Below are 12,614 nucleotides of genomic sequence, written 5' to 3'. Positions count from 1 at the left end.
CTGCCTTTAACTCAACCCACAAGCCATAGTAGCACACCTTGGGGAGGTCTGTTTTGAACCCTTTCCGTCTCTTCTTTTATTATCCAGTGCTTGAGCTTTCTAAGACTTCTAATGTTTACATATCCTGTCCACCTTTACATAATTCTCAAACAAGGAAAATTCAGGCAGCTCCAGCTGTGACTACAACTCAGAAGGGATGGTTTCCAATGGCAGCTGAAAAGGAAAAATTCAGTGAGTATGGGTGCCCTGACCCCAGCGTTTCCTCCCTTAGCTCCCTGGAAGAGGAGAGGAGATGAAACATGTCAGCTGGGTTCACTGAGTAGCCAGCCAGGAGGCAGACGAGGCATGTCTGCCTCATGAGATGTTATTAGTGGACAAAGAACCTGTGTTTTGTCCATCTTGGCTGGTGGGTCCAACTCAGGCTGTCAGGAAGGGAGAATTACCTGGAGACTTACTTACCTGGATCTATGTGGCCTGGAATGGGTGGTGAGACACAGTGGCTCGTCAAGGTACTGAGGGTAGGACTCGGTACTCCGGGGGCGTAGGAGGAAGGAGCATGGACCCAATGGAGGGTGGGTCGGAACTGAGTGTCAAATGTTAGAATGATTTGGCTCTGCCCCTGGGGCAGAGGTGATGGACAAAAATAAAGCACATCTCAGGAAGCCTGGCATGAAATTAAATTCCAGGGCCGTAGCTATAGCTCTGCCGTGGGCTACTTGCCAATGTCCAGAAATGTCCTTGTCATGCAAAGTGGAGGTGGTGGTAGAGGGGGGAAGGGAGGAGAGCTTCTTCTGTGGGCATCCTAACACTGCAGGGGCTGCCCCAACTGTCATTAGTCCCTTGTTATTCAAAATATTAACTACAGACCTGCAGCTGTTGGTCTCATGTGGGAGCTTCTTAGAAAGGCTGAATCTCAGGCAGTCCCAGGGGTAGGGTGAGGTCAAGAAGGATGACCCTCTCCAGTGCAAAATTTAAGGGGTCATCCCAATATTCGGTAATCAGGATCAATAATGTTTTTAAAAATCAAAATTAATGCACAAATTAATGCACGATGAACCAAATATCATAATATTAAATGAAGACAGGATCTGATCCTGCACTTTGAAGGATCCTGACCCTCTCACCTTAACCCTGGCCCTCATCTCAGATCCCCACCCAGACTGTTAGAATCAGAATCTACATTCTAACACGATCCCCCCCCCCCTCCCCCGAGAACTGACCTGCACATCAAAGTTTGAGAAGCACTGCTTTGGACAACCCCTCCCAAGCAGTAATAGCCCAAAAACAGCAGCAAAGATGGAAAGGGAGGAGAAGAGAAAGTTCCAGAAGCATCCAGCCCCACGAGTTTGCTTGCCATTTGCCTGGATTTGCATACTACCACCTTAACACTGTACAGTGTTTCATCGTTTACCATAGGCTTTTTAAAAAATGTTTTATTTTGAAATAATTATAGATTCATAGGAAGTTGCCAAGAGAGCACAGAGAGCTCCCATGTACCTTTCCCCCAGTTTCCCCCAATGGTGACATTTTATGTGACTATAGTACAATATCAAATGAGAATATTGACCTCGGTAGAAAGGGTATGTACCGTTATGTGTCGTTTTATCACATGTGTAGATTCATGTAACCCACACAATTCAGATACAGAACTGCTCCATCACCACAAAGATCTGCCGGGAGCTACAGCTTTATCATCACACCCACCTCCCTTCCCTGCCCCACCTCCATCCCTAACTCTTGACATCCACTGATCTGTATCATTTCTCATAATATTATATAAATGGAATCATACATATGCAACCTTTTGAGATTGGCTTTTTTTTCACTCAACATGATGAACTGGAGATCCATGCCAACTGTTGCATGTATGGTTAGTTTGCTCTTTTTTATTCCCAGTATGGATGTACCACATTTTGTCTTAACCACTTTACCTAGTATAGAAAATTTTATTTGCTTACTGTATTTGGATATAACAAATAAAGCTGATGTGAACAATCTTGTACATGTTTGTGTGTGTGTGTGTAGACATGTTTTTATTTCTCTAGAAAAAATGCCCGTGGGTGCAGTTGCTGGGTCATAAGTATGCTAAGTGTTATGTTTAGTTTTTAAAGAAACCACCAAACCATTTTTCTAAGTAGTTTTCCATTTTACATTTCTACCAGCAATGTATGAGCAATCTAGGTTCTCCTCACCCCAGCATTTGGTATTGTCAATTATTTATTTAGCCTTTCTGCCAGGTGAATAGTGATATCTCATCATAGTCTTAATTTATATTTCCCTAACACTGAGTGATACTGAACATCATTTTATGTGCTTATTGGCCATTTGCGTGTCCTCGTCAGTAAAATGTCTCTTCATGTCTTTTGCCTATTTTCTAATTAATTGTTAGTTTTTTACTGTTGAGTTTTGAGGGTCCTTTCTATATTCTAGGTATGAGTCCTCAGATATTTAGATTGCAAATATTTTCTCTCAGTCTGCACCTTGTTTTTTTCACCCCCTTAACAGGGTCTTTCATAGAGTAAAAGTTTTACATTTTGTCAAAGTCCAACTTATTGGGTTTTTTTTGTTTTTTTCTTTTATGCATCATGTTTTTGGTGTCATGTTTAAGAGTTCACCAATCTTTGGGCCCAAAGATTTTCTCCCATATTTACATCTAAAAGTTGTATAGTTTTACACTTTACATAATTTAAATCTACAATCTCTATTGAATTAACTTTTGTATAGTGTATGAGATTTAGGTTGAGGGTTTGTTTGTTTTTTCTGTTTTTGTCTTCTTTTTTGTCTATTGTCACCCATGGCCCCAGCACCATTTTTTGAAAAGACTATCCTTTCTTCATTGAATTGTTTTTTGCACCTTTGTCAAAATTCAGTTAGCTATACTTGTGTGGGGCTATTTCTAGACTCCCTATTCTATGTCATTGATCCACATGTCTCTCTGCCAATGCCTCACCGTCTTGATTATTGTAGCTACATAATTAGGCTTGAAATTTGGATTTTCCCACTTTATTCTTTTTTCAAAAAGGTTTTAAGTATTTTAGTTCCTTTACCTTTCCATGTAAATTTTAGAATTATTTTGTCTGTATTTACACCAAAAAATCTTGCTAGGATTTGCACAGGAAATGCATTAAATTTATATACCAATTTGGGGAGAATTAATGCCTTTACAACATTGAGTCTTCTCATCCGTAAACATGGTATGTTTCTACATTTATTTAGATCTTCTTTGATTTCTGTCATCAGCATTTTGGAGTTTTTGGCATACAAGTTCAGTTTATGTTTTATTATTGTCATACCTAAGTATTTCATTTGTTTGAATGGTTATAAGTGGTCTTGTCTTTTTTATTTCGATTTCCACATGTTTGTTGCTAGCAGATGGAAATACAATTAGTTTTCTTATGTTGGTCTTATATCCTATGACCTTACTGAACTCGATTATTAGTTCTAGGAATTTCCTTAGATGTCTTGGGATTTCCAAGTAGACTTTCATGCCATATGAAAGTAGAGACAGTTCCCCTCCCCCTTTTGATCTCTGTGTCTATTATTTGCTTTTCTTGCTTTATTGAGCTAGCTGAAACTTCGAGTCCTGTGTTGAATCGCTGTGGTGAGTGAGAGCAGATGGCCTTGCCTTCTTCCTGATCTTAGGAAGAAAGCATTTAGCCTTTCGCAATAAAAGATGATATCTGCTGTAAGTTTTATGGATGTTCTTTATCATGCTGAGGAAGTTCCCTTCTATTCCTAGGTTTCTGAGTTTTTATCGTGGGGAAGGAAGAAATTTCCTCTACCCTTCTAGGTTCTGGGCCCCAAACTCAGCAAGGACAGGGACTTTTTTGTTTGGGACCTTGCCCTATGCATCTCTTCATCTGGCTGTTGATTCATATCCTTAAAATCCTTTGTAATAAATCGGTAACCTAGTGACTAAATGCGCTTCTTGAGTTCTGTGAGCCCCTCTAGCAAATTAATCGAACCCAAGGAGGAGGTCGTGGGAACCACAGAACTCTACAACACAGAGAGGGAATCTTAATGGAAACTATGGCTTATAGTTAATAACAATGTGTCAGCATGGGACTCATGAAGTGTGACAAATGTACCACACTAATGAGAGGTGTTAATAAGAGGGGAAATGGTGTGTGTGTGGTGGGGAGGGGGGTGCAATAAAAAGGGGAGGGGGTGAGTATACAGAACTCGACGTACTATCTGCTCAATTGTTTTACAAATCTAACACTGTGCTAAGCAATAAAGTCTGTTCATTATGGAAAAAACTCTAAGGGTTTTCACATGAAAAGAAAAAGCCAATGTGATAAGAATTAGTTTTAAGTTGTAAGGGAGCTAGTAGCAAGGTCATCCAGGGACCTTGCTTGTAAACTATGCAGCCAGCCTTGCTACAAAGCCCATGTTCACTTACAGAATCCCTCACCTATAAAGTATATCCATGCCTCATTTCCGCAGCGGAACAAGCTCAGGCACTGTTGGAATTGTACAACCACCCCCCCTTGGAAGTAAGAGAACCAAAATGTTTATCCGCTTCCTAGGTTGCTGAATTTTTTCATGAAAATGAAATTGGGCATGTCTTGTCAATTTGAAAAAGCAGCATCACAAATTCCTTCCTAAGGAAAAAAGCTTTTTCTCTATCTGAACTTTTCTCAGCCAACGGTAATGACGTTTTTTTTCGTTTGATGGTAATTCTAATTATATAGAAGGCCCTATAAATTTGTTTTGGTGGTTTTTCTCTTCTGAGTAACGAGATGAGGCAATCAGCCTACCTTTCATAATATAAAAAGGCTGCTGCTTCTTTTCTTTTTTTTAATTATTCCTGCACTTTGGAATTTCTGCAAATGATCATAGGGATAATTTCCAGTCTATTGCTCTTCTAGTGAGAGGCTTGTTTTAAATCCCTCTAAACTACACTGGCTCATCCAGCACAGGACCTTTAAAACTGGATCAATCCCCTGGAGTTCTAAATCCTTTTGCTTTGGGGGCTGAAATCTGGTTCCATAACCTTTTAAATCCGCAACTTTGACAGTTTGCTTTTGAAAGTTGGCACTTCCTATTTAAATGACACTTTCTATTTAGCTGGGAAACACGCCTTCCAGAGCCGAATGTATTGACTTCAATGATCGCCTTTGATCCACACCTTTCCTCTTTCCTCTAATGTGTGGTTTTCTTCTCTTAATTAGAAAGAGCCAGAGATTATCTGCACAAAACTGGAAGGTTCATTGTGATTGGCGGGATCGTCTCGCCCGTGCACGACTCTTACGGAAAACAGGTGGGTTCCTCTTTTTGCCCCTCTCCTCCCCTTCCTGACCTGATGGCTCCTCTGGCATCAAATTGCCCCACTGCCATTTCTGCTATAATTCCTGGAATCGCAAAATGCCTGGTAGCAGGGGCCCTGCTTCCCGTCTCTGGACCACAGTCAGACGTGAGCAGCTGGGTGTTGGGCTGCAGCTGGGAGGAGGAACAGCTGCCCACAACCAGGCAACCGCTCATAGTGCCAGGCTCCATCCAAACTCATTAAAAGAGGAGCCGACACACCTGCTAAGGGCCAAGTGTGACTTGGCACGGATGCCAGATTAGTGGCTGGTTATGGGCTAGGCAAGTCCTTAGAAGAAAAAAGGGCTTATAGCTTTTATACTCTAATTTAAAATTCATTTCCATGCCCCTCCCTCCCTGCCACATGTCCCAGAAAATCTGGGAGCTCTCCCAGGCGTTCCCCTTCTTCCCCCAGATACAACTTGGTGGGTTGCAGAGGAGGTAACCTAAGCAGTTGGATTGAGCCGTGAGACAAGGCAGCACCTGCCAAGTTGAGTCTCATCTCTGTGCTGGGCACACTGGCTGCCCCGTTGCAAGTGGTCTATTCCACACACTATCCTTTTTTTTCCCCCTCTGCCCCACCATGCCTGTCTGTGTGGCAGATGGACAAGGGGTCACTCCCTCATTCCCTGTCACCACTGAAAAATGGCTGCACTTTTGTGCTGGGCTGGCTTGGGATGGTGTCTTGGGGAGGCTGTGGAGAGCAGGTGGGTGTCTCAATGGTTGCTTCGTTGCTTCCCAGGGCCTTGTGTCAAGTCGGCATCGTCTCATCATGTGTCAGCTGGCCGTCCAGAACTCTGATTGGATCAGGTAGGGCTGGCTGGATGCCACCAGAGGCAGGTGGCCTTGGGGACTCACCGGGGGTGGGTGTGAGGGGAGGCCAGAGGCGATATTAGCCCTGTTAAATAACAAAATTCAGCTGAGTAGATGTAAAGATCAAATTGGGGAGCGGCTGATTAGCTCAGTAGGTTAGAGCGCAGTGCTCATAACACCAAGGTTGCCCGTTCAATCCCCACATGGGCCACTGAGCTGCACCCTCCACAACTAGATTGAAACAACTACTTGACTTGGAACTGATGGGTCCTGGAAAAACACACTGTTCCCCAAATAAAGAAAAGAAAGAAACTGCATAAAAATTTTTTTAAAAAAGATCAAATTGACTTTATTCAAAGATTCATCATTGGGCAGCATCCCATCTAGCATATAGAATGGAGCTCCAAGGAGCTGCACTAAATGGAAAGCTTTTATGGGCATAAGGAGGAAAAGAGTGGATTGTTTAGACTTAGGTAACCTACCTGTGGGGAATGGGAGGACGCTGTCAGGCTGATTACCCCACCAGAGCGGACCAGGAAATTCCGGATTGACTGGTTAAAATTACATTGCTGGGAGAGGTTGAACTGCGGTTAGGTTAGCTATTAGGTCTTGATCTGGTGATGTGGGCTTAGCACAAGTTACTCCATTTTGGGTCTGTTGTCCTTTTTTTTAACAGCCCCATGCAGGCCATAGGTAATAGACCTTCAGGGGGGGCCGAGCTGATAACATTATCTTTTAACCAAGCTGTGGGGCCCATGCAATGACAAAGGGAGCTTTCAGTGTTTCTGAACGTTCTAGCACCTTTGCATCCAGGAGTATTCTTGGAGCTTCCGAAAACAGTGAGTTTGGGATGAGGCATGGCCAGAAAACCCAGCATGCCTCTCTACTTTTATCTCCACTCACTCCCATGCACTCTCAGGGCCTTTCAGGAAATGTTCCCTGGACTTGGCTATTTCCCATTCCTGAACTCAGGCTCTCGGGGCGCCACACAGGCTGTGGGACAGAGGGGTGTGTGTGTGGGGGGGAAGGGGCGAGCTCTCTCTGCCTTGCCCTCTGACATGCCTCTAAAACGGCAGACACCGTTAGCCGCTCAGCTTGCAGTGTAATTAAAGCAAGCTTCCACTCATTATGCTCCCCGAAGTTCCTACAGTTATAATTTGCATGAGTCGATGACGTTTTAAAAAAATAATGGCACATCATTTGCACTGTAATGTCCCCCCATGGGAAAACAAGAAGCGCCTAGAGGTTTCCACAAAAGGAAGAAAGTGAAGGAAAGCTGACCTTAGAATGAGGGGTGCAGGGAGTTAGCGGAGGAGGGTCGGGGTGGGCGGAAATGAGGGCGGTGAAGGGAGGCGACGATGTTCATTAAACAGGGATCCTTGCCAGCCGTGTGCAGTGATTGGCGTGAGAAGCACAAGCCCCCGGCTGACTTTCTCATCCCCTCAAGATACAGGTTAGGCAGAGGGACGGCTGCCTTTTCTCAGATGAGAAACAGGTACAGAGAAGTCAAGAGAAGGGGCTTGAGAGTGAACAGCCCTTGTGGGGTGAAGTCAGGAATAGAAATGAGGCCTCTTAACATGGTGACTCATCATCTCCCGGGGAAAATGGGGTCCAGTGGGGAAAATGCTGAGCAGGAGGCTGTTGCTGCTTGGATGCGATTAGAAGATTCTGAACCAATTCCCTCGTTTGTTCAACAAATATGTACTGAGCCCTTACTGTCTCCCCGGCACTCCTCTAGGCACTTGGAAAATCAGGATTTTGAACTGAGATCAGTAGGGAGGCTCAGAGCTAGCTCTAGAGTTGGGGGCTAGGCATCGGCAGGGCCCCTGGAAATAGGGGAGCCTGTTTGTCCAGGTCAGGTGTCTGCCTGTCCCAGGGGAGGAGTGGTCAGGGTTCCAGGGAGAGCCAGGTGCAGGGCAGGCTGACTCTCTGAGGGTTTTCAGCTAGTGAGATCCCATCTCTGAGAACCTTAAGTGTGTGTGCATGGCGGGAGGTGGGCAGGGAATGCTTAACTGCTAAGAAAATGTTGAGAAATATCCCAATTTAGCAGCTCATTAAGTTTGCAATTAAGGCCGAGAGCTGCCTCCGTCTGGGCTGGATCCTGGCTCACTTCACATCCTCGTGTGCAGGAGGGTTTGACCAGTCTGTGTGTCTGTGCCTTCCAGTCTGACTGCCAGGCCCACCCGCTCTGGGCAGGAGGGCAGACAGGGACAAAGTCCCGAACTCTGGTAACTGCAGCCACCACTAGATGAGGGCCTGGCTCTCACGATCCTATAAGGTCCAGGGGAGAATTCCCATTTTGCAGATAAGAATAAAAGCAAGACACTGTGATAAGCGCTTTACATATAACGCTCATTGAGCCCTGCTAATAACCCCACAAGAGAGATGCTGCTGTTATTCCCATTGGGGAAAGCGAGCGCCAAAGGATCACATCACTTTCCCAAGGCCCTTCAGTTAGAAGTTCTGGGGCTGGGGTTAAACGTAGGCAGACTAATATCAGCACCTTTGCATGTAAGCCCATGCCACACACCTCTCCTTTTACAGAGGGGAAACTGAGGCTCAGGAAGGATTTGAGGTCTAAGTATGTGGTATGACCAGGTCTGCTCAGCTCCCTGAGCGGTGGTCTTTGGAGGGAACCAATAAGGAAAGCGTGTGAGAATGGAAACCAAAGGAAACCTCTTTCCAATTCTGTCAGGGTGGACCCGTGGGAGTGCTATCAGGACACTTGGCAGACGACCTGCAGTGTGTTGGAACACCATCGGGACCTCATGAAGGTGAGCTGGGCCATGCTGAGGGGTGGGGGGGGCCACAGAAACCAGGCAGGCCAGGGGTGGGGGGCTGAGGGCCCCTGACCTGCTGCAGTTTCTGGCTTCTCACCAGCTGTAGGGGAGACCAGCACGAAGGAGGGCAGGGAATCAGGGACCCAGGGCAGCACCAGGGGCTGCACCTGCCGTGCTCCTCCGGCTGGGTCTCACCTGGGGCCGTTTTCATCTTCTGGCGGCAAGTTCAAGGTGGGATGGAGAGCACAAGCAGAAGACTTTAGAAAGTGAGGAGAGAAGGAGACCAGGCACAGAAAGCAGGAGGAGCGAGGGGCTCCGGGAGGAAGTACACGCGGCCAGGTCCTCCTGCCCCGCCTGTTTGGGACCCAGCGGTGCCTTCACTCCAGCACAGGGTGCTGTGCTGAGGACTTCACGCCCGCCAGTCACTGGACCATCATCCCCACTCATTCTGCCTCACCCGCGTCCCACCGTCAGTGTTCTAGTCCCCGTTTCATGCATGAGTCACAGGAAGCACAGAGAGGTGAGCCGACGTACCTGAGGACACACAGCGACTGCTTCGTGAACACAGAGGGGAGCCTGGAGCTCGCGGTCGCGCTGCCGTGACCGAAGAGCTGGTTGGTTGCCAACCTCGAATGGGTTCCACACCCGCCAGCAGCACTGGCCAATGCAGAAAGCATCCTTCACAGATCAATCCCAACCCATGGACTCCCACAGTGATGGGATGAAAAGCAGTACCAGCGATAGCAAGAAGCCCTACTGACCAAGGCCGGACTCAATCAATCCCGTTCACCTTCACTCACCCTCATGTGGGGTTCTTCCCAGCCCCAGATAACAACCAAATGGCGTGTTCTAACACCAGAAGTGTCTCCATCCCATCCGTGTTTTCTGTCACAGTGCCTGTCAGAATTTTCTCCTTGGGGAGCCATTGGCAGCCCCTGATCACCCCACACCCCACCAGCCATGCAGCCGTGCTTTGTTTCAAAAGATGTGGAGCCTTAAGTTTCCAGACCATCCAGGGGGTCGAGCACCAGAGAAGTCGGAGGGCTGGCCGGTTGTTGCTTCATCTGTTAAGTTTTTCCCCCATGGAACTGAAGAAAAATGCATCTCCCTTCTCTCCACTTTCAGGACCCTTTACATCCTGCGTTTTTTCTGGTCCCCCCAAAAGGTCTCCGACGTAGGGTGGCACTGCCTGCCTGTCTGTGCTGCTTTCCACAACAGCCTCGGATCTCACTAAGAGTGTGTCAGTCAGGATAGGCCAACATATGCTGTGGTAACAAACACCCCTAAAACCTCAGTGGCTTCACACAAGTTTATTTCTTGCAACTACATGTCATCTAGGCATTGTCAGGGGGCCTGTGCTCCATCTAGTCACACAGGAGCCTCAGGCGCCGTGACAGAAGGGAGGAATCAGGGACCCTGAGGCATGTGTGAGCCCTGGCTGCATCAGCCATGAAGCCTGGGTGCTGTTTTGCTGTCTAAAGGCCTGGGCTTCCGGAACCCTCCCTCTGTTGCTCGTGCCCAGAGGCCTGAGTCTGGGCCAGGGAAGCTTGGCCAGGAGCCCCAGCGGTCGCAGCGATGGGCACAGATGGGCAGAGAATGTAGGTCATGATGGCCCCCTGCCTCAGAGCGGGAGCTTGAGCAGTTTCCTAATAAGTCTCCGCCTCCCCAGTCCTAGCATCAGGCCTGTGTTCCTTGCATGGAGAGGAGACCGTCTGGAGGGACAGGAACGGGGCTTAAGAAGTGACTCAAGGCTATGTATGGAAGGCAAGAGCCCACAGAGTGCTGATGAGGGCAGAGTGTGGCATACGGCCAGGCCTCCTCTTCCCTGGCATAGAGCAAGCAGAAAGGGACGAATGATGCATGCAGCAAGAGGAAGAAATTCCTCAGCTGCCGGGCCAGTTATGAAGTGAGAACGTGGCGTTTTCTTTTCTGGAGGTGACATAAGACTAGAAAGGAGGCAGACTGTCCCTTCCACCCCATCAGCCGCAGCCGGACAGAGGGTCCCACAAGCTGGCTGAGGAGCCCCTAGTGGTACCCGGCCTCAGCTGGCTCCCAGATGTGCTGGATGCTGCAGTGACCTTCTCCTGTCAGGATCATTACAGAAGTGACAGGTCACCCCAAAAGCAAATTGCCTGCCTTTCCAGGGCCCAAGACTGACATGCCACTCTGCCTGCAGTGTGGCTTGTGGGAGAGGTGCCTTCGGAGGTCACCCAGCCCTGGGGCTTGGGGGTCCTCTGACAGTAGGACTCAGTAAACCAGAAAGTTGTGGTGGGTGGGGGTACGAAGGTGGCTTTCAGGGAAGGGACCCTGAATTAGCAATGGCTCCTGTGAAGCTAAACAGATTGAAAATGCATCCCAATAGTTACTGTCCCCTCACCACAGGCAAGGGAGGCTGCTTCTGGGTCAGCTGTGAGGGATGCTGTATTATCTGCTCCGTTTTCTGGGGCGCTGGAGAGAAGCGGCAGGCCAGATAACACAGGACGACGGTTAATACACAGAATTTCCATTGGGCTCTGGAATGCGTACCCACACTGGCGAGCAGTGCCCAGAACCCCACCCACCCTGCTGTAACCCACACATTCTGCCCTGCCTGGCACCGCTCTCTGGCTGGGCCCTGCCATTAGCATCTGTGGCCTGGAGAGGCAGCAGGTGGTGATAATGCCTGGTGTTTGCATGACCTTTCCCAAGCTTACACAGCTCTTTCGCAGGCATGACCTCATTTGAGCCCCATGCAGCAGGCAGGGATGGTAGGTAGGCACGTTGCACAGAGGTTACAGCGTTGGCTGCTGGGTACGAAGAGCCTGCCACGTGCCAGATGCTCTATAGGCACTATGCATAGGCTCATTTGTGTAATCCTACGACAATCCAGACAGGCAGCTGTGCCAGGCTCAAGAGAAGTTAAGTAACGATCCAAGGTCACACAGCCAGAGGGGACAGAGCTCAAACTGAAACCCCAGTCTGTGCAATGCCACATCCCATGCTTTTCCCACTGAGCCATCCTGCCTCCTGCCAGCCCAGGGTGGCACGCAGTGCAGCTGCGTCCAGAGCCCACTCCCAGCCTTCTCCCTCGTCCCCAGGTGGCCTCACCGCGATGGACAGCAGATGAGCATTGGGAGATGACTGGGAGGCACTTTTCCTAACTAACTCGGCTATGACACTGACTCTGCACTTCTTATTTTCCCCAGCGGGTGACTGGCTGCATCCTCTCCAATGTCAACACACCGTCCATGACGCCTGTGATCGGACAGTCCCAAAATGAGACCCCACAGCCCATTTACCAGAACAACAATGTGTCTACCAAGCCTACTGCAGGTAGGGGGACATTGGTGGAGGGCAGTGGTTCTCAAACACTAGAATCACCTGAAGGGCTTGTTAAAATCCCAGCCGCTAGGTGCCTGCCCCCTTCCCCCGAATTTGATTCAGTGGGTCTGGGAGGGTGCTGAGAATTTGCATTTTTTTTTTAAAGATTTTTATTGGGGAATTAGGGGAAGGGGAACAGACAAGTTGCTGTCCTTTTGTTCTTCAGTCTAGTTGTGGAGGACGTTGCTTCACTGGCCCAAGTTGGCACCATCACTGCGCTCTTTCCGGGCGAGGCAGATCAGTCGCTGGCTTCTGGACGGCCGCTCACTGCGGCTGCTGGCCGCTCACGTTGGCTGCCGGCTACACACAGTAGCCCATGGCAACCCACTGCCACAGGGGCTGCAGCCTACGCCA

General features: G+C 48.3%; 1 protein-coding gene across 1 annotated transcript in view; it reads left to right on the top strand.

Moving 5' to 3' along the window:
• NMNAT2 (nicotinamide nucleotide adenylyltransferase 2) overlaps positions 1-12,614 on the top strand; it is a 122,647-nt gene that overhangs the window by 82,391 nt on the left and 27,642 nt on the right. The window contains exons 2-5 of the mRNA XM_019635469.1: positions 5,175-5,263; positions 6,050-6,117; positions 8,816-8,894; positions 12,086-12,212. Coding sequence (XP_019491014.1) covers positions 5,175-5,263; positions 6,050-6,117; positions 8,816-8,894; positions 12,086-12,212 — 363 coding nt within the window. The remainder of the gene's footprint in view (positions 1-5,174; positions 5,264-6,049; positions 6,118-8,815; positions 8,895-12,085; positions 12,213-12,614) is intronic.

The sequence above is a fragment of the Hipposideros armiger genome, unplaced genomic scaffold, assembly GCF_001890085.2.
Source record: "Hipposideros armiger isolate ML-2016 unplaced genomic scaffold, ASM189008v1 scaffold_22, whole genome shotgun sequence".
Classification (NCBI taxonomy): domain Eukaryota; kingdom Metazoa; phylum Chordata; class Mammalia; order Chiroptera; family Hipposideridae; genus Hipposideros; species Hipposideros armiger.
This window is presented reverse-complemented; position numbering and strand designations above follow the sequence as displayed.